Below are 21,287 nucleotides of genomic sequence, written 5' to 3'. Positions count from 1 at the left end.
CTCCTGGGCTCTGTTGTAGCCATCATCCTTGTTCTATTCGACGCATTTGGACAGCTTGTAAGTTAATCGTTGGTGTAAACATGAAAAACTGGAGTGGATGGGAAAAAAACCAAGCATTTCTTACAGTCACATCAGTTCCACTCCTTCCCAGAGGAGGATATCTGAGAGAGATTCCTGTACTGCAGAAAAGTAGTTGAAAAGCATCAAGTACAAGTTTGGGTGAGTACTTGTGCAACGTACAAAAAGAGTGGATTAACAGGCTCTCCTGAAGGAACAAATCATGCAGGGGGTAGGACTTTAGGCAGAAGTGATAAAATGAGTCAAATGTTTGCTTCTGAAATGTCTTTCTATTCTAAATTATAGCTGGAAATAAAAAAGAACACTCAAACAGGTAGAGTTCCAGCAATATTATTTTTAATATCTGATATCAACATATGCGATTATACGGAAAGGTGATAGAAAACCTAGCTAGGGAAAAGGGAATTCTGTAAAGTAATGACACAGATTTAATCTATCTCAAGTACTGTCATCAAACTAAAGCAGGAAACAGTTATGATACAGAACATATACAGCAGACCCTCGAGTTACAGCCGGCCTGACATACAAAGAACTTGGGTTAATTAGGTTAATGAAAGATTCATCTGCCTCTTGTTATCTATAGCGTGTACTCAGGGAAACATGCAGATCTCAGCTGTACTGACTTACCACCAAAGTGAGTTACAACCAGCCCTCAGGAACTGATCGAGTTTGTTAGTCAAGGGTCTACTGTAGTATATACTAATAATCCTTCATGAGCAATAGAAGACTCTATAATTGATTCCACCTCCTCTGAAATTTATGGAGTTGAATGACACTGGTTTTCCTGGTACCACTTTTCCTAGTCCATCTGAACACAAGACGCTGCCAATGCTCAAATCCTACTGCCTTGAGTTACCACCTACTGACAAAGAAATCCTTCAAAGCACCAAAACACACAAGTTAACACCTTCTGACAATTTAATAAGAGGATAGCAATTCACCCAGAAGCTATTATCACATGTGGAACCACTCAGGCTAGACCAAAATCTTCCAACAGGCACTCGGGGAGTGTTTTCCATCAGTCTGCCAGAGATGGGAAGTGGCCTTTAATATAAGGTGGATGTCTTCCCGGGTGTGCCCTTAGGGGAGTAGTGAGAGAAATTATTAATCATAAGTGAACTCTGTGAGATAAATTCGTGAAGAATACAAGCCTGAGCGAGTATAGGACCTCAGGAGGAGAAAGTGTATCCACCGGGTGGGTCGGTCTTCCTGGGTCCACATGGAACATGGAGATTCTGAGAAGTCGAGCATCCCAAACTCATCTGAGAGGGAAAGTGCTGGTCACCTGGGGTTAGAGAGATGACTGGGCAAGAGGCAGGAGGCCCAATCCCCCAGGCCTTATACGCCAGGCTGAGAGGTTGAGATTTGTTCAGAAGGCAAAGGGAAACTCACTGTGAGATTTTTAGCCATGGGGAAAGATCAAGCAAGAATCACGAGTAGTGCCTGGGTCTCAGTCCATTTTATGTTGCTCTCACAGAATACCACAGACTGAGACAAGAGAAGTCAGCTCTCAGTTCCGGAAGCTGGTGGTCCAATATCAAGGTGCTTGCGTCCTGCCAGGCCCTTCCTAGGGCAGGATAACATGGCAGAGGGCATCACATGGCAGGACAGAGCAGCCAGGCTAGCTCAAGTCTCCTTTCCTCTTCCTACAAACCCACTATCCACCATGAGCCCCTACTCCTGTAACTTCTAATCCTAATCATCTCCAAAGGACTCAAGTCCTAATTGAGGGGTTAGGTACGTCTTTGACACATGCTCCTGTATTTTTTGAAGCTAAACTTTGAGTTAATTTCCCACATCCGAGGTATCTGTGTAGAACATGGTAGCTATGAGAATCTGCTTGCCTTGTGGAAAGCTTTACTAACCAAATATGCTTACCAATAAGGGATTTTAAAAATATTTCTATGAGACACAATTCATTGTCGGGAGAACAATGAATTTCTCAGTGTGTCCAACTTTCATTCCCTCATAGGGTCACCAAACCCAACTCTGTAGAACCTAACTCAGCTTGGTAGGGTGGTCAGGATCTTTGAGAGGCTGTGCTCAGCCAGCCAACTACCAGATTGTAGACTCTGGAGGAGAAGTGAAGAATAAGTCCAAGTTGTTCTCCTGGGCTTTCCACATCACCCCCACTCACACTATCACCCAGATCTACGTGGCCAACATCAAGCCCCACCCCCATGGAGTGATGAAGTTATGTAAGATTTGCACTCTGCCCATTTGCAGGTGAAATCTTTAGGCCAACGGTCAGGTACAAGAGAACAGCAAAACCTGGGACTGTGAGTAACTTGTTCTGTTAATGTTCTGCAAGATGAGTAAACATTACATTTTATCTTGATTTATGAGCAATGTCTTGCAATAGGAGTGGTAGGTGACACCTAATGTCACCTCTCTCTCCCTCCCTCCCTCCCTCTCTCTCTCTCTCTCTCCCAACAGCCAGAGGTTAAGGAGATCTCATCTGCAGAGGTAGAGGAGAAAAAGGTAGAGAAATGCCTCACTTCAAATGATTTTAGGGAGATGTGTAAAAGGTGAGAAACAATGCAAAATTTTACAGAAAAGCACCACCCCAAGAGGCTGTAGCCACGTAAGCAATGAATTTAATGACAAGGCAATGTCACATTTCCACGAAATCCTCAAAAGGAGGCAAAAGCCAGTGTCATTGGACAGGCTTCTTGTTAAAGTTGCATGAAAAGGAAAAGCTTCCATTCAGCCAATAGACAGCAGTGATTCCATTAGTGAGCTGGTGACTTCGAAAGTCCTACACAATAACCCTCCTCCCGTCTCCCTCACACCGGCCAGGCAAGTTTCCAAAGGCAAGTGCAGGTTAATGTGTTTACTTTTCTTTATTCCCTTATTATTTTACATTATATTACAGTATTGTAATCATCCCCATATGAGTATTTTGGGCTGTGGAACGAATCACCTGGGTTTCCATTATATCCTATGGGGAAATTTGCTTTGATATACAAGGGGTTTGGATTACAAGCCTGTTTCCGGAAGGAAGTATGCCGGCAGACCAAGGTTTTACTGTCATTGTCCCTGCAGGGCTGAAAGTATTACAATTAGCCTGGTAGGCTGCGAGTGTCCCTTGTCAACCTCAAATGCAGGCATGCCTGGAGCCCATACCTTCGGCAGCACTTCTAAGGTGCAGAAGTGACCATTCCTTTTTAAGAACTCTTGCCGTAGAAAACACTTTGTAAATTCTTCAGCAGAACTAAAAGTACCCACAGAGGATGACTGACATAAAGGCCCATTAAAATAGTCCAGAGACCACGCCCGGCCCCAGGGGCCTCCTGCCGGTCTGCAAACCTCCAGTCTTTCGGGGTGAATGTGGTGCTCTTTAACCACACATCCGGGACCCGATCGCACTTCCAGTCCTTCAGACCTCGGGGCTGCCGAGTCACCCCGCCCGGTCTGGAGTTGGGGTCCCGCGTGCTCAGCCCCTCCCGCCCCACGCTCGGCCTCCATCCGCGGCCCCGCCCCGGCCCTGACCACGCCTCCGCTCGCGCCCGTCCCCGCCAATCCGAGTCCTCGGCCGCCGGCGAGGGGTCGGCCACGCCGTGCGTCGTCGGTGCCCAAAGCCGAGGGACCTTCGGGCTCGGGCCGCAGAGGTCGTTGGTCGCCTGCCGCCGTGGCCTGGTAAGGACCCTCCTGTGGGGCCCGCGCCTCGGTCCGCCGGGTGCTTTCCCCGCAGTCCGGGCCTGGGTCCCGGCCGCCGCACAGTCCTCCGCTATCGGGGACGCCGTACTCGCTGCGTACACGGTGCGCGAGAGGCTCCCGCGTGGTCCGGGCCTGCGTGGGAATGGGTCACGGTCCCTCCGCCTAGGAGCGGGGCCCGAAACGGGCGGCCTCGAAGTGGGGGAGTCACCGGGTTTGAACCCGCAGCCTGTCGTGCTGTGGGCGAGCTACCGAACCGCAGGGGCGATGTGCTGGTCAGGGCGGGCCTCGCTTAGTACTCGGGGTGGTCGTGGTGGGGGCGTCCTGTTCGCTGGCTCTCGCGCACCCTCGTCGCCTCCACCCGCCCCCTGCAGGGCCCCGGGCCGCTGCTGCCCTCCGCCCCGGGTGAGGAGGCTGCGCGCGCCGCGATTCTCCCCACCTCCCCCAGTGCCTGGGCCCGGCCACTGCCCCTGTCCCACACGTTTCTGCGTCTCCATCCGCCCTCCTTCCTCCTGTGTGCGCCGGGTCCCGTTTTCCCCCGCAGAGAGGCAAGAATCGCCCTCCGGTAGTTGCGCCTGGTGAAGCTGAGCGCGAGGCTGCGTCAGGACGTGGAACTCGTGACCAAATTCTGTGCGCTTCCATCCCTTCCATCTTGCAGGCCCTTTATTTGCTCTCTGACAGAATTTCCATAGCGAAAATGTCCATGCTGGCTTTTATCTTTCATTTGAATTGCTTGCAAATGCCTCCCTCGATTATAACTTTTCCATTATTTAAAAATTATTACAGTTAGCTACAGTCTTGATTTAGCTAGGACTCTGTAGTGCTGTTCACAGCTGGCTTGCTGGGACAGTATGGAGATAATATTTACAGATAAATGTGACAGTTTGGTAAGGATGGAGAATAGTTAAAATTCAGGCTGCAAGGCAGGTGTGGTGACACATGCCTGTAATCCCAGCACTGCACTCCGGGAGGCTGAGGCAGGAGTTACAGGTTCAAGCCAAGCCTGGGCAACTTAAGTGACCTGGAAAGACTCTGTCTCAAAATAAAAAACAAAAGAGGCTGGAAAGGCAGCTCAATGCAAAGGCCCTTGGTTCAATCCTCATCCTGAAAAAAAAAATTGGGCTGCAGAAATAGAAGTGATTGTACAAATAGAAGTCTGTCTGCTTGTAGTCGTTCAGGTCATTCGTTTCCCAGCGGTTTGGCTGCACACGAGCTGAAGAGGCATGAGAGCCAGTCAGGAGGACTTTGACAGTGCAGTGGATCGGATGAAACTCTTGGAGGATCCAGACAGTGACACAAAGCTAAAACTGTATGCGCTGTATAAGCAGGTAAGAGTCCAAGGTTGTCAGCGACTGGAGTGGGTGCTTGGTTTGCTGATAATAGAGATTAAAACTAAAGTGACAGGACTGCAGCTCCAGAAGCCGCTGCAAGAGGCACCGAGGAGGAGGCTCCAACTGCCCCCCAAAGAGGCAAGGCCACTAGGGATTCGCCAAGGTGCCCGGCGTCTGCTCAGTCATTATCTTAGCCCGACTTTGGTGCTCACAGAGCAATTCTCGTGGCTTGAGGGGCGTTTTGTTCCCATGAAATGATTGCCTGTTGGTGGTGGTCTCAGGACCCAGGTGATTGCCCGTTCAGGATGACCTGGATGTGTAAGGCTGGTGATCCTACGTCCCTCTGAATCCTGGAAATCCTTTTAGTTGTGCTTATCTTGGTGTCTTCCGTCTTGAAGGGGAAATGGGCTAGGGTAGTAAATTTAGGGCTAATCTGAGGGGGACCCCGTCTCAGGGCCCTGTTGGGGGCGCCACCTGTAGGCGACCCACCAGCCAGCTTTGCTCCAGGGAGCTAGACAGCTACTCTGTTCTCCCTGAGCCATGGGTGAACAAGGAAGAATGACAGACACGGAGTCAGCTCAGCATGCGGGCAGCCGGGGATGCTCACCTCTAGTAGGCGGAGAAACCCGAGCCCCTGCCTCACCTGGCTTTTATTCACCCACTCGGGCGTGAGCAATCAGAGTAACACAAGAATCACCTGCTTTCCAGTATCCGCTAGCACATTCTCAGGTAAACAACCTAACCTCAGCTGTCTTAACCTTTCCCTAACGTGCACTATACGGTCCCCCAAGTGCAGCCTTCCTCCTTTGTGCTCACACGGGAGGCCAGTGAGGCCGCACTTCTCCGGTCCTGACGCTAATCAACTCTCTCCTGCAAGCTTTTAGACAGATGTTCTCCAAATGCCTATCATGGCCAAAGCTGAGAAGGGTTTAATCAGATTTAGGAAATGAAGCTTAAGCTGTGTTCTATTTTAGTTACATGTGGGGGATTAGTAGTCTCAAGTGAAGAGTCAAGGGTTTTAGCAAAAACTGGTTTTAAGTCCCTGATGGTCTCAGAAGAAAACTTAGTGTAACAAGGGCTGGCTTAGTCACTTTCTCATGAGTGAGACCAAACACCTGCAGCACAGAGGAGAGGTTTATTCCAGCTCACAGTTTAAGCCCGTGTTCAGCAGCACAACGCAGAAACCGCTCCGTGGAAGGGCCTGGCGGGGTGGGGGGGCCGGGGGAAGGGAGGAGATGGGGCGGGAGATGACCCCTCCCAGCCACGCCCAGTGACCCGGCTGTCACCAGCTCCACCTCCCAATACCAAGGCAGATGTAGCTCCCCCGGAACCCATTCATCTTCCAGGAGGCTTTGGGGGACAACTAGATCTAAACCGGAAGAAGGGCCCAGGAGTGATTTTTCCTTTGTCCCTTCGGTGGCAACTATGTTGTAACTATGTCAAGGTCTAATATTATTTAGAGACATTTTGAGCAAATACTATGTGTCTACTATGAAATACTATGTATCTACTAAAGTGCACCTTCAATATTTTGTATATATTTGCATATATTTGTATATATGCACATTGTGTTTTTGTTTTATATTGGCCTTGACATACTGTGAAGGCACAAAGTAACCCCTCAGGGTCATTCTCAAGTAAAAGAGACTTAAAAGATAATCACATTCAAATGTTTAGACATTGCTAGACTCCTGGTTAGGATAAATCAGTTGAAAAAGTATTCTAGGCAATTGGGAAGATATGAATGGGGGCTGAGTATTAGAAATTAGGAAATATTGTTAACGGTGTCACGCTTATATAGGATGAACTTTAAGAAATTTACACTAAGAATGTTTAAAAATTGTATACTAAGTATGTAGGAGTGAAATATGACATTGGAGTTCATGAGACAGAGAAGAAAAGCATGTTAGGCAGAATTTGGTAATTGTTCGTGTGAGTGACTGGGTATTGGGAACTCATTATAATGTTATACTTTGATGTAAGTTTGAAGTTTTTTATAACAAAATTGGAAACCAGCGCATTTAAGTTGTAATGCCAAAGACTTCCCTGGCACATCTGCCAAGCGGGACTCCTCTACTTTTCTGGTAGCTGAATATCATGAGCCACTCTTACTCTCTTGCGGGTGTATGTGGTAAAGAACTGAGCCTTGCCTGGAAGCCCTCGCCCTCAGGCTCTGTGAGATGAGCTCGCACTCTGGCTGTCTGCTGATAGCACCTGGTTTGCCCCGATCAATCAGATCGGATCGGATCATGGAATGGTGTGATTTATGGGGGCAGTGAGCCTCCTGCCCAGAAACAATGCAGGCTGCACGAGCCCTAGGAAAACCTTGGCCCTGAAGCGGGCGTGGGCTTGTGGGGGGCAGGACTCCCCGCGTCACCTTGTGAATCAGCCCGATTCTGGGAGCCTCACCGGGTCGTGACTCCGTGTGAAGAGGACAACAGCGGTGTCCCCGACTCTGCTTCTCCCTGACCTGTCTGCCCTGTGTGTTCTCTCCCTGGGCCAATTTTAATCTGTGCTCCTCCTATAAGAAACCATGACCCTGAGAAAAGCTTAGGGCTCTCAGTTGGTGGCAGGAGTGGGAGCAGCTGGAAGAAGGGGGAAGCCTGTCTCGTGGGCTGTTAGCGCTTGCCTGTGAGTGTCGGCAGAAAACCACGGTCTCCTTTACTGCCTTGATTTTTTAGAGCCGCCTCTCCTTTTTTCTGTTGGCTGACTGTGTACTACAAAATGCAGACTTTTTTCAGTGGAGTTTTAAATTGTCTTTCCTGAAAAGTGGCTCAGTGAGATATTTTACTCGAGACATCCATTCCACCCGCCCTCTAACAAGGACAGTTTGGTCCTTTTCGCTTTCGCGGACTTGTCCCTTAAATTTCCTGCCACCTGACATCCTAACAGCCCACCTCCTGCCGCTACAGCTGCTGTCCTGTGATCGGGTGACCACAGTCCAACCCCGGAGTAGTGCTGCTTTTCCTACCCGTGGGTCAGCTTTTGGAATCTGCTGTGGGTTTCTACATGTTTGTTAGCTGGTTCCTTTTGAAAACTGTTTGCTTAAATATTTTGATTGTGAAAAATGTGATCATTGATAATTAATGAACTCTTAGAATTTTAGAATGTACTTTTCCGAGCCTTTCTTTGGAGTTATTTCTATATTAAGGCAATTATAACTTATTTTAGCAACTGCTAGCCTATGGCATCCTTTGTCGCTCCAGTCTTTTTCTGTTTGTGCATTTCCAGCAACATCAGAGGACCTGGGAAAAGTTCAGATCATTCTAGGTACCCTGTGAAAGAATTGCCAGAAGGCATTTGTTCTAGTTTTGGATTTTATGGATCTTAAATAGTTAGGGCTTGGTCTGACATGGACATTTGACATTAATCTTAATTCTCTTCTCCACAGGCCACAGAAGGACCTTGTAATGTTCCCAGACCAGAGGTGTTGGACATCATCAGAAAGGCCAAGTGGGGTGCGTGGAATGCCCTTGGCAGTCTGCCCAAGGTCAATTTACTTGTTCCTGTGCTCATCTTTTATTTATTTACTTGCTAGAATTCTAAAGAGCTTGGTGTTTCTCCTCAAGCCCTTATCAGTGGAGCCGTTGAAATCCTGAAGCCTCGACTGAATCAACCCCTCTGTTGTTTTTTGCAAGGTGCTATTTATTAACATGGTGTATTTCTCAGAATGCTTATTCAGTGGTGATCGCTGAAGGTCCTTGTTGGCTGCTCCTCAGGAAGCTGCCCGGCAGAACTATGTGGATTTCGTGTCCAGCTTGACTCCTTCACTGGAATCCTCTAGCCAGGCAGGGCCTGGAGCCGGCAGGAGTCTGCCTGAGTCTGAACACGTGGTGATGACCTCTGAAGACAGCATCACGACGATCATGTTAAACCGACCAGCCAAAAAAAATGCCATCACCATTCAGGTAGTTACCTGTCCTGGGAGTGACTCTGGTTTTTCTTTTCTTTCTCTATTTCACTCCCAAAACTGTACCGTTTCAGCATTGTTCCTATTTTTGTGATACCTCTGGTTTGATTTGTGCAAGATGATTAGTAATCCTGGCCACTTTGTGTAACAATCAGGCATTCCCCATCCTGAATTTGTGAGTTTCAGCTAGGTTCTGCATATCCAAAATGTGCCGTGACTTTCCTACAAAGGAAACAAATCAGTTAATATAAGTGAAGTCTCTGTTAATAATAAGAGAATATGCAGAGAGGCCCTCTAAGATTGATAGAAGCTGTCAGTCACTCTTTTCTGCTCTCATAGTTTTATTTTGTACATGAGAGAAAAAGGAGCTAAGGATTTCATCTTTAATAGCACATAACCCAGCTCTACTTTGAATCAGCTGCTTCACAGTGCAGCATCAAATGAATGATGAAAACATAAGCACTTCCGCCCCTTCCCTTGAAGTGAATTGCAGGGAAATAATCAGAGCTGATGCTGAGCTGGGAGTCGAGTTCAAGATGACAGTGACAGCTGCATTTCTAATCTGGAGTGTAGAGGAAAAAGCGCTGTGACCTGAAATATTCTTAATTCAGAATTGCGTAAAGTCGGATGTGTGCCATCCAATTCGTAAAGCATTTAATTCCCTAGACTCTGTTGCTATTTGCTCTGACCCATTTCTGTATAACTGTGGCAATAATAGCTACCCTTTGTGTCAGGCCTGACTTAAGGGAGTCCTTCACAAACAGGGCAAAGCAATCAGGCTGCTTTCCGCAAACAGCAGCAGCTCCTCAGTAAATAGGACAGATGGACTCCAAAGGAAGTACACAACCCCCGGCGCCGAGAAAGCCCGTGATTTTCTACACACCTGAGCAGACCGTCCTGGGCATCCGAGTCATAAACATTGTACCCCAGATTCCTTGGCCTCTTCAGTACCACAGAAGCCTAATTCCTTTCCCAGTGAGCTGCTGATAGCTCTCTGCTGGTATTAGTCCAGCCACCCTCGGATGAAATCTCTCCCAGCCAGCTGCTATTTCCCAGTGTCAGAGGTGATAAAGGGCTTTTCCCATCCAGCTGCCAAAATCTCCTGATTTTAGTCGCTGATAACTGGAATTAACTTTGCTTTCAAAGGCCTAGTTTTGACAAGTGGATTCTTTATGACACTTCACAGGGTGCCTAATAAATGTCAGTGCTTTCTGCACAGAGGTTTAATTTTTACAAGAACCCTGTTATTATTGTTTAACAGTAAAATAGGTTAAGAAGTAACTGGCTCAAACTCACATAGCAAATAAATTTGAAAACCTAGATCAAAACTCTGACACATCCACTGCTAATCCTGACTCTTGCCAGTCAGCTTGCCATGCTGTATCGTTATTACTGTAATAACAGTGGAATTACATCCTGGATGGAAATGATTACATCTTTATTCATATATTATGTAAAGTCCATACTTTCATTTCCTTACTTTATTTCCTTCTTTACATCCGTACATATCAGCCCTCTTCATCGTTCTTTCCTGCATGGAAATCTCACCCCAAGGTAGGAACTGCCTATTTTAAAAGCATTAAAAGCTGTAGGACATGTCCAAGAGTGTCAGAAGTGTTGCTCATTTAACATTTGGAAGCCTCTACCCCTGAATGTCACCACAGCACTTCGGAAATCCCAGCCTTTGGGCTTAACTCTTCCCAGACTTCCTGGGACACTGCTTCTTTCTTGAGGGCAGACTGAGCTAGATATTGCTTCCTGGAAAGTTTTCCTTGGCCACCTCCTATCCCACCTGCCCTAGAAATCCTCAGCACCTCCCATGATCTCGTGCTGCTTCATGTTTTTTACCCCAGCCCCACATTTGAGCATAATCTCTCTTGTTTCTGAAAGTTCAAAGACCATTTGTTTTTCACTCACTTGTGGAAGAAAGCAGTTACTGCTCCTCTGCTCTTACCAAAGCACCTGGTACGTGATGTGCAGAGTAACTTTAGAGGGAATAAAAGTGCTTTCAGGTGTCTTGAGCTACCATTTGGTTATTTAAGTACAAGTGACATGTTTGCCAGACTGAGGTGACAGTTCTTATTTTCCTTGTTCTTTTCTTTTCTTCCTCTTCCTGTTCATATAGATGTATCAAGACATTATACTTGCACTTAAAGCTGCAGGCAAGGATAACTCAGCCATAACTGTTTTTACAGGTAAGACATTTTTCTTGGATGTCTTCAATTCCTATTTTGGGGATTCTCGTATTAGATAGGGAATTGAGTGGAAAAGTTTGGAGATCTTTTCCAGTATGGCATGCTTTAATTTATAAATGTGCAATAGTATAATAAACACAGAATGGCCACTCTGTGATTATTACCCAAGGTAAAGCGTAAATTCCCAAAGTTAGACTTACACTAGAACAGTCATGGTGGCTTGATTCTTAATAGCCAAAACAGAAAACAAGACAAATGGATGAAGAAAGAAATTGTTGGCTGTTCATGCAGTAGAATACTACTGAGCAATAAAAAGGAACAGCTAACTGATACACACAAGAACGTGGATGAATCTTTAAGACATGGTTCAGCAAAGTAAGTCGAACACAAGGGCTCCATATCGTATGACTCAGTCCGTGTAAAGTTCTGTAATGGGCAAAAGTTCTACTTTGTGGAAGTCTGCAAGTGACGGTCTTGGGGCAGGTAGGGAAATGGCTAGAAGAGAGCCTCGGGTTGTGCCAGGACGGAAGACCTGCTCTGTCCAGGAGCTGCCCTTATCAGGGGTTTGGTTTCAGTTAAAAGTGGGCAACCTTGGTCAGAAAATGTTCAGTGGAAAATTCCAGAAAAGAAACAGTTCGTAAAGTTCTAAATAACTTTTGTCATTGAATAGCTTTTTAAATTTTATTATTGTTGCTCTTACCTGATGTATAAATTAAACTTTGTTAAAGGTGTGTATGAGTAGTTGCCTCTGCGTTCCAGGTCGCCCAGAGACTGAAACCCACTGACGCCCAAGTCTCTTATATAAAAGGGCGTGATATTTGCATGGATATTGCACTGTCGATGTGTCTTGCATAGTTGGGAAATGGTGATAAGGAAAAAAGTTTCTTTAGTACAGATACAATTTTTTTTTTCCAAATATTTTTGGTTTGCTGAGTCCATGAATACAAAACTTAAGGATATAGAGTACCAGCTCTGTAAGAAAACACAGTGTATCCTGAGGCTCTGGGTACTACTCTCAGGTTTCAGGCATCTATGGAAGGTCTTGGTCGGACCCCTCAGGATAAGGGGGACCCCTTGCTCTGGATGGTGATCATGCAGGTGTTTACAGTGATCAGAATTCATTAAAGGGAACATTTAAGAACTGGTAGCTTCATTGCATGTAAATTATCCTTTAATAACCCCCCCCCATGGCTTCACTGGCTCTTAAAGATATAACATTTTCTTTTGATAGTTCTGTTTTGTTCTGTCTGCTGAGACAGGACCTGGCCAGCTGGTAGGTTGCTGTGTAGCCCAGGCTGGACTCCGGTTCCGTCTGATGGGTGCTGGGGTCGCAGATGCGCCATCACACCTGATGAAGGCGAAACTTCTTGGTGGGGTCTAGAAAGCCCCATGTGGCCAATGCTTCCCATCCTCATTCTGCACCACCTGGCTTTATGCACCAGCTGTATGGCTCTTCTTTCAGTCAGTCGAACACGCTGGGGGGGTCCCCTCCATGGAACCTTGGTCTGTGCTGTTCTCCTGACACGGATAATTCTTCCCACCTCTCCTTTTCCGGACAGCTGTAGTCCTTCAGCTCTCAGCACAATTGTCCCTTCTTCAGCAGAGTTCATCCCGAGCTTCCAGACTAAACCAGATCCCTGTTATATACCCATACCTTCGTGCACCCCTCTTTTGGGTCACAGTTACATCCTCTACACTGATTGGATGTTTTAAAATCAGTATGAAGTGCTGGGGTATAGCTCAGTGGTAGAGCACTTGCTTAGTATGTGCAAGGCCTTGGGGAGAAAAATAGAAGGTGTTGGGGGGAGACAGGAGGAAGGGGGAGAAGTGGGCGGAGGGGAGGGGAGGAGGAGGGTCACTCCAGGAAATCAGGGTCTAGCTGGCTAATTTGCCGGTCTGTAAGTTAGGCCAAGAGCCATGGTTGATTCACCTGTGTATTTCAGGTGCCCACATAGAGCCGGGCACAGAGCAGACACTTGGTAGTCACAGAATCAGCGAGAACTGAGGAGTGAGTGGTGGATCTGGTCGTTTATTTTTGACAGGAAGCGGTGACTATTATAGCAGTGGGAATGATCTGACTAACTTCGTTAGTTTTGCCTCTGGTGATTTAGAGAAGATATCTGAAGAGAGTGCCAATACACTGAGGTAAGACCGACATTTGTCAGATCCCTGTGGGCTTGTTCTTATGCATCCAGGTCATATTTAGTTGAGCAAAAGTAGAATAGCTGTTCTCTGCATTGATGAAGTTCCTTAGGACCTTGGCCAACCGTATTTCTCCAGACTCCGTCAGTAAGGGGACCTTCGTTTAAGACGCCAGCTTCTATTACTGTTCATCCTGCCACCCTCCGTGAGATCGTGTAGCAGGCATAGGTGAACCAGAGGTGTCAATAAAATCTGTTGAGACAGAGGAAATTCGAAAATTCTCTTCCAGTCAGGAGAACAGATGACCTCAGTGAATGGGGTCATAGGAAATTGAAGTAGTCTTGAAAAACCCAGAAGGACATCGGGAAGGGTCTGCTCTGGTGAGCTTGGTGACCCCACCAAGTCTCTCAATCCCCCTGTACTGTGAGGGCTCTGTCACCCACCCCAGTCTTTGAGGCCGCGGCCGGCGGGCAGCCCTGAACTCACTTCCCAGAAGGCAGGGTACAAACCTTGCCCTGTAGGACTCAGGGCATGGCCTTCCAACCAGGGCCGTTCAGCGGGTGTCGCGGATGGACTGGGTTGAAGGCGGCCAGGACTCCTCGGGTCCGTCCTGACCGCCTTGCACATCAGGGACACAGCTTGGGACAGGTAATGGATTTCTGTTTCCTTTTCTGTAGGAATGTTGTAGACACTTTCATAGATTTCCCTAAGCCTCTGGTTGCGGCAGTGAATGGTCCAGCTGTGGGGATCTCTGTCACCCTCCTTGGGCTGTTTGACACTGTGTATGCGTCTGACAGGGTAAGCTCGCTCCCAGAACCGGAAGAGACCAGGCAAACAGAGTGCAAATGGATTCTCCCTTACTGTTGCTAGGAGTAAATGGACTACATGTGGTTTGTTGTGAAATGGACTCTAGTTAGAGTTTTCTCAAAGAATTAGCCCAATTTGACAGACTTTATTTTTCCTTTCATTGTTAACTAGAATTTTCCTGTACACCAAGACTGTGGATCCTATCCTAGCTCTGATCATTGTATATTCTAATCAAGGATAGTTGCTCAGTTTTCAGTTTTTACAGTATTCAAAAACACTCAAGAGACACTCGAAAGCTTTTTATGGGAGAGGAGATCGCGTCTTTGCAGGTTATGTAAGTGGATTATTTGATCATTTCTTCCTCAGTCGAGAATAAGGGGCTATGATCATCACCCCCACTGCCTCCTTTGCAGATAAGAAAACTGAAGCTCTGAGAAATTCCTTGCCCACAACACAGTTGCAGCCATATGCTCACCACTGGATTATGTTGATTTTTATTCTTACGGCAGTATGTCTCTTGGCATAGCAGAAAATAAAATTTTGAAAAATATGGAAGACTACAAAGAAAAAAAATTTAAAGATTGCTGCATGGTAGGCTGCAGCTCAGTGTTAGGGGGCTTCCCGCATGTGCAAGGTCTGGGTTCTGACTCCAGCACCACCATCCCCAAAATCACTCCATGGTGAGGGACAGGGTACAGGCAGAGGTGGGTTAGGTGGTACAAAGTAGTAGTATGTGAGTTTGAAGGACCCAGTGTACAGTATGAAGACTGAAGTTACCACTGTGTGGGGTTCAGGGTTTTTAGCAGTGCTTGTAGGGGTCTGATGGTAACTACGCGAGATGATAGATACGTTCAATCCTCCACGATGTCAACTGTTTTATTATATCTTATGTTGTATACTTTAGATGTACAGAGTAAAATGTATCTTTGTAAAATTACTCCTTATTTCAGCACTCAGGGACAACCATTACACTAGTGTTTGGTGTATAGAGCTGCTCTAACTTAGCCAGTGCTGACTGCTGGAACACAAAGCTATTTGCAGTTTTTGTCAACTAGAAGCAAAGTCATGATGAACAAACATTTGTCTTAGAGTTTTGCCCTTAGAACATTTGCCACAGACCTAACAACCACCTCTGGGGTTGTTGGATTCTCCAGGTGACTTTTGTTCAGGTAGTGGTAAAATTTGTTAATCTTCAACCCTCTGAGAAACGTTTGTTTGTTTGTTTGTTTGTTTAACATTGAAGAGATTCCTAGGACTTATCACTATTGATTTCACAAATAAATACCATATTAAATCATAGGTTCATATTTAATCCACATAATGAAAACACTAGTGCATTCTACCCATCCTTTGTTATGAGCTGTGGCTAACAATAGGCATTGTTAGCTTCCTGTCCCGAATGGTACTTTTCTCCATGAGTCTTTACAAGGTAGGAAATATAAACATATATACTCTCATGATTACTGTACACTAGGTCCTGCTAATACATGTCACACACACACACATATTCTCGTAATGCACGCAACAGCCCTACGAGATAGGTACTCAGACCCATTTCACAGATGAGGGTAAGACACTCTCCCCAAGTCCCGAAGGACTGAAGCCAGGGCCTGAACCCACTCACTGCTCGGTTCCTGAAAGTAAATATGTTACGTTCTGCTCCTTGTCATCTTTGTGTATATACCTGTCTGAGGCCTCCGACTATGGTTGACATTCCTTCTTCATTTTCTGGTTATATTCCTTAGGCTTTGTCTTCTCACCATATTTTCCTGAATAAGCTCTCTTTGGGGGGAAAAATATAACATTAATGGGAACATTTTATTTTGTATTTTTATTTACATGCTGCATACATTATATATTTCTACCTTTTAACAAATAGCAGTTTTTGGGCTGGGGATTTAGCTCAGTGGTTCTGCTGCCTGCCTCACAAGCACAAGGTCCCAAGTTCGATCCGCAGTACCAAAAAAAACAAAAAAACCCAAAACAAATAGCAATAACACAATGTCTATAGTAAATGAAATCTGAATAGTGTTTTATGTATTATTAGTGGTAATTGTCTTTCATAAGAATTTATCATTCATCAAAACACACAAAAATATATCTTAAACCAAATGAGAAATTATTATAGCCTAAATAACCAGTATCAAAATTGATTCTAGTATCTCAAGCCAGTCAAAATGTCTTTAGAGCAAAATCAAGCCAAAAGATTGAGGAAACAGTTTTTCAACTCATAGAACATAGGTGAATCTCCCTAAAATATTTTAAAGCATAGCTACAGAGCAATAGATTCACAACCTAATATGGAGGTGAGCAGTGGAGAAGAATACATAGCCTACAGAAAAGAAAGTATAGTAGATCTTAAAACCATGTAAGAAGCCGGGCATGGTGATTGTATTAGTCACTGTCCTGATACTGGGACAAAATACCTGATTCCCACAGTTTAAAAGAGGAGAGCTTTATTTTGGCTCATGGTTTCAGAGGTTCAGGCCGTGGTTGGCCAACTGTAAGGCAGAAGTGGGAGGGTAGGAGGCATGGCAGAGGAAAGCTGCCCACCCATGGCAGCCAGGAGACGGGGAGGAGCTGGGGACAGGGGCGCACCCTCCGGCCACTGTGGAACGGCCACCCCCTCAGGCCGGGCTCCAGCTCTCCACAGCACGTTCGGCTTGAACTCGCCGGTGGCCAGGCCGCTGACTAGCACCCCCATGACCCAGTCACCTTTCCGGAGCGTCATTTCTGAGCACCTGAGACATTGAGGGGGACATCTGAGATCTAAACCATAACGGGTTGCACACCTGTAATCTCAGCACTCAGAAGGCTGAGACAGGAAGACCACAAGTTTGAGGCCAGGCTCAAAAACCCCGAGGGCTAGAGAACGTAGGGTTCCACTTGTAGAACATTCTAGAACAGGTGGACTACAGGGGTGACGAGTCGACAGCTGATAGCACAGGGACGGTGGGAGGGAGGGTTAGCACAGACCGTAAGAGGGGAGCGGCCTGGAGTGATGGGAATGCTCTCCGGGTGCTGGCAGCGGCTGCATAAGCACAGCTGTCAGAACTCAGTGAGCGCACACTTTAAAGGGGGAGCTTTGTACGCATGTTACACCACATAATCTCCATTAAGTGTTGTGGAGTTACCATCAGATGGTGATTTTCACAAACCACACACTGAAATTGGCTTTCTTTTCTTTCCCACCCCAAACAGGCAACGCTTCACACTCCATTTACTAGTCTCGGCCAAACCCCAGAAGGATGCTCCTCTTACACTTTCCCGAAGATAATGGGCCCAGCCAAGGTAACTGACTGGAAGCTGAAAAAGTAAAATGAACACCTCATCTCTCGTTGAAATGCACCCCCATGCCCTCTCTTCCTTGTCCTGCTAAGATGGACGAAAAGAGAAGCTATTTGGTCTCCACACTAAGAGTTTTATGTACGGAGAAACTGGGCCACGGGAAGTGTCTGGTCTGTGGGAAAATTGGAAATTCTGAGTCCCCACACCACAGTGCGGCTCCTTCTGCTGGGTGTCTGGTGCTCCCTGCACTGCGAGAAGCAAGGCCCATGGCTGAGAGGCATGAGTCGCCTAAGTGCAGGTCCTTCGTGGTGAGCCAGAGACTGAAAATGCTGCGCATCTTAGCCCTAGCCCTCACCCCCGTGTGTCCCCCTTTCCCTCCTGTCAGTTACATACTTAAAACCACGGCTGCGGTGGGTGCCAGTCCTGTCTCCTCCCCAGGCTTCCCGTTCTTGCTTTGCCAACATAGACCTGACAGAAGCAGCTGCCCTTCCAGCCCTTCCAAGATGCTGGAGCCTGGGATGGGCTCAGCAGTTTGAAAACAGTTCATTGAGCTCATCAGCTGCTCCTTAGAATGAAATACAAGCAACCTCAAAGACTCCAAGCAGATCTCTCTGTCTCCAGAAAGCAGTCAACTCTGGAATTAACAGAAGCTTTCTTTTGTGCAGTTAATGCCTTAACCCTGCTTTTTCTTTTCAGGCAGCTGAGATGCTTATCTTTGGGAAGAAGATAACAGCAAGAGAGGCCTGTGCTCAAGGCCTTGTTACTGAAGTTTTTCCCGACCGCACTTTCCAGAGAGAGGTTTGGACCAGGTTGAGAGAATATGCCAAGAACTCTCCAAATGTTAGTAGAGTGTTGACCTTTTCCTGTGGAAATAATTTCCTACGGGGCAAGTGTATTCGCCTTAGGAGAATAAGTCATAAAAAGAGACAAGACAAGCTGGACATGGTGGTGCGCACCCATAATCCCAGCACTGGGGGGGCTGAGAGGCAGGAGGATCACCGCGTGAGTTCAAGACCAGCCCAAACTACATAGTGAGACCCTGTCTCAAAAAGATATATTCTAGCACATCTAAATATGAGATTAAAAAGAACCATTATAGTGGCTGGGGATTTAGCTCAGTGGTTTCACCGCCTGCTGCACAAGCGCAAGGACCCGAGTTTGATCCCTGGTACCAAAAAAAATAATAAAGAAAATAACCATGATAACATTGGGAATACTGATAATATAATACTTTTTATAATACTTATAAAACTTATCAAATGGACATTTGTGTCTATCCTAGCAAGGCAGAGGGCAGTGCTTTATGGGGGTAACTTGTAGAGGACAATTGGCAGTGTTTGCCAAGTGTTTGTGCTTTGAAATCAGCTGAAAAGCTCCACGGGTTGGCTGTGCGTGAGAGTCTGTCTGGGTAGCACTTTTGTTTTATATGTGGTCATTAGAGGCTGGTTGCTCTTAGGCACATATCCTTAGTATTCAAAACACGGTCCTGGAGCCAGAAGCCTGGGGGTCACCTGGGATTTTAGAGGTATGTAGTCACAGGTCTGCCCTGCCTATTCTGAGGTGATTCGTATGTACATCAGCGGCCAAGAAGCCCTCTTAAATCACATACATCTTAAGAATTAATGGGTTTGGACTGGGGCTTGTGCCTGCCTGGCAAGTGCAAGGTCCTGAGTTCAATCCCTGGTACTGGGGGGGAAAAAATAAAGAAGAGATCTCAAAGAATTAGCAGGTTAAGTTCTGTGAGCATTGGAGAAACGAGTCAGAATGTGAGGAACCATGCTGCTGTAGAATCACCCTGTTGTTGGTTGTGTCTTGCCAGGCAATGAGAATTGGAAAGCAGTTACTCAGAAGCAGTGAGAAGGAAAAGCTGCATGCTGTCAACGCTGAAGAGTGCAGAGTGGGGCGGGAAAGGTGGCTGTCGGAGGAGTGTGCTGCGGCCGTGCAGAGCTTCCTCTCCAGAAAGGCAAGGCTGTGAGGAAGTGGCAGCCCGAGTGGCCGGTCCTGCTAACTCTGGGCTCCAGCCCTTAGCACGGTCAACCTCACTGTGCCTTTTCAACGCTCCCACACCAATTGTATTCTATCGCACTTACAGTCCTCATGGATACAAACATTTCTGAAAGAATTCGCATAGCTTTTTGGTGAAAGAAAATCTCACATCCTTTGCCATGAATCGATGTTGCCAGGAGCACTGGAGCCCGGTGCCAGGGATGTTGCTATGAAAAGCGCTCACAGCTTTGCAAGCCGAGTTGATGTCACTGAACCCCACGAGGGCACTGTGGCATCCACAAGCGCTGACCGACTGCATCGGGCCGAACACTGACAGCTGATCCGTCACCGACTTGAGATCCTCAGGGGGTTGGAGGTTCTTCGTGAGCCATCTGGCAAAGGAGCAAATGGAAGCAACACATTACTAGGAAGCAATGTTAATTTTTCTTTTTTCACAATTTTAATAAATGTGAAAGGAAAAAGGGTCATTTCATTGGAAAGCCATGTGCCTCGTTACAGAAAGACCTCGTTGTCGTATGATGGGGTATTTTCCAAGAGGCATAACTGCATGCTGCCTTTTCTGTCTGTGACTTCCTGTTCTGATTATTCCCGTAGGTGTCACTTGACAAGAACCAGGATGCAATTCCAAGGGCTATGAAGGTGGTGTGGAATATTTTGCTTTTCTAAATAGTGTTCCTTTTTTCTTTTTTAATAGTGTTGGGTATTGAACTGAGGGCCTTCACATCAGACTACATCCCCACCCTTTATTTTTTAAATTTTGAGACTGGATCTTGCTAAATTGCTGAGGCCGGGTGTGAATTTGTGATCCTCCTGCTTCAGGCTTGCAGAGTGCTTGGACTACAGGCCTGCACCACCACTGCTGGCAAAATGCTGCTGTTTTCTGATTTCACCTTCAAGAATGAGCTTCCAAGTAACTCATCAAACTCTTAGCATTTTAGTTCTTACTTTATTCTGGTAATCGTAATCAAAATAGTCCATCTTACAGGAAATGTATGAATGGAATTAACCATGCAAGTTTATTGAACACTTGCTATTTCTAGGTTAATGCCCATAACTATATTTTTACCCCACAAAATATGCTGCCAGAAATGGCAAATGAGGTAGGTACTGTTGCTTTTACAAGTTGGGATCCTAAGACAAAGAAATTGAAGTGAATCTACAAATGGAAACAGAGACCCCGGAAGAGAGGGGATAGATTAAGTTTAACTTGATTCATGCATTAATAATGTACACGGTGTATTGAAGCCTCACTTGCCGCCCCATTAATATGTACATTCTTGTATATACCAGTTTAAAACAAATTTTATTTTTAAAACCCAGTTTGAGTCCAGCAGGACTCACTTCAGTGACTGGCAAGGATGGGGAGGGCAGTCCCGGCTAGATGACAGGGCCCTCTCAGAGCACCCGAAGGAGCCAGCGGCATCTGCACTCTGAGCTACCTCAGGAAGCAGAACTGTGGAGCACGTAGTGTTGGCTGCACCCCAAGAGGCCTCCTCTACCCCTGGCCGTCAGGACCTTTTCCTGAAGCACATAACCTGGCCCCAGCTGGAGGCATCATTACAGTGGCAACACATCAAGGTCGCAGAAGCCTGCCCATGACAAAACTTCCTTAATTTTTTGTCCTTCAAATCAAGAAGTCCATCCCCAGTTTTAGTCAACTTCACTGGCTGCAAAAATTGCAAGACATTGGGAGTGTCTAACACCACCACCTTTCAGGGCTGTGTATTTCTTAATATTTATTGGATTTGTAGCCTGTATGATTCGCATCTTCAAGAAATGTCTAATCATGGAGACTAGACCTACCCAGATGGAGGCATCATAAAACAGCTATATAGCTCTGGATAAATGAAAATAAAGACCATTTTGAACAAA

At 46.4% G+C, this 21,287-nt stretch overlaps 1 protein-coding gene across 2 annotated transcripts; it reads left to right on the top strand.

The window, feature by feature from the left end:
• Positions 1-3,587: 3,587 nt before the first annotated feature.
• Positions 3,588-21,287, top strand: Eci2 (enoyl-CoA delta isomerase 2). Of its 2 annotated transcripts, none has more exons than XM_004847757.4 (10): positions 3,588-3,717; positions 4,906-5,063; positions 8,458-8,524; positions 8,786-8,974; positions 11,102-11,171; positions 13,214-13,316; positions 13,991-14,111; positions 17,322-17,411; positions 18,105-18,248; positions 19,228-21,287. In XM_004847757.4, the coding sequence occupies exons 2-10, from the start codon at positions 5,047-5,049 to the stop codon at positions 19,381-19,383; spliced, it is 957 nt and encodes a 318-aa protein (XP_004847814.2). In that variant the 5' UTR covers positions 3,588-3,717; positions 4,906-5,046; the 3' UTR covers positions 19,384-21,287. The 2 variants fall into 2 exon arrangements, with proteins under 2 accessions (XP_004847814.2, XP_004847813.1); XM_004847756.4 differs by having other exon boundaries at positions 8,458-8,556.

This window comes from Heterocephalus glaber, unplaced genomic scaffold, assembly GCF_053883595.1.
Source record: "Heterocephalus glaber isolate CG9 unplaced genomic scaffold, H.glaber_assembly_v1.0 deba00001472, whole genome shotgun sequence".
Taxonomy (NCBI): domain Eukaryota; kingdom Metazoa; phylum Chordata; class Mammalia; order Rodentia; family Bathyergidae; genus Heterocephalus; species Heterocephalus glaber.
This window is presented reverse-complemented; position numbering and strand designations above follow the sequence as displayed.

Coding starts and splice junctions, on each gene's coding strand:
- Eci2 (XM_004847756.4), top strand. CDS start 4,959: ATGAGAGCCAGTCAGGAGGACTTTGACAGTGCAGTGGATCGGATGAAA. Junction 8,975..11,101: donor AAAATGCCATCACCATTCAG/GTAGTTACCTGT, acceptor CTGTTCATATAG/ATGTATCAAGACATTATACT. Junction 13,317..13,990: donor GAGAGTGCCAATACACTGAG/GTAAGACCGACA, acceptor CCTTTTCTGTAG/GAATGTTGTAGACACTTTCA.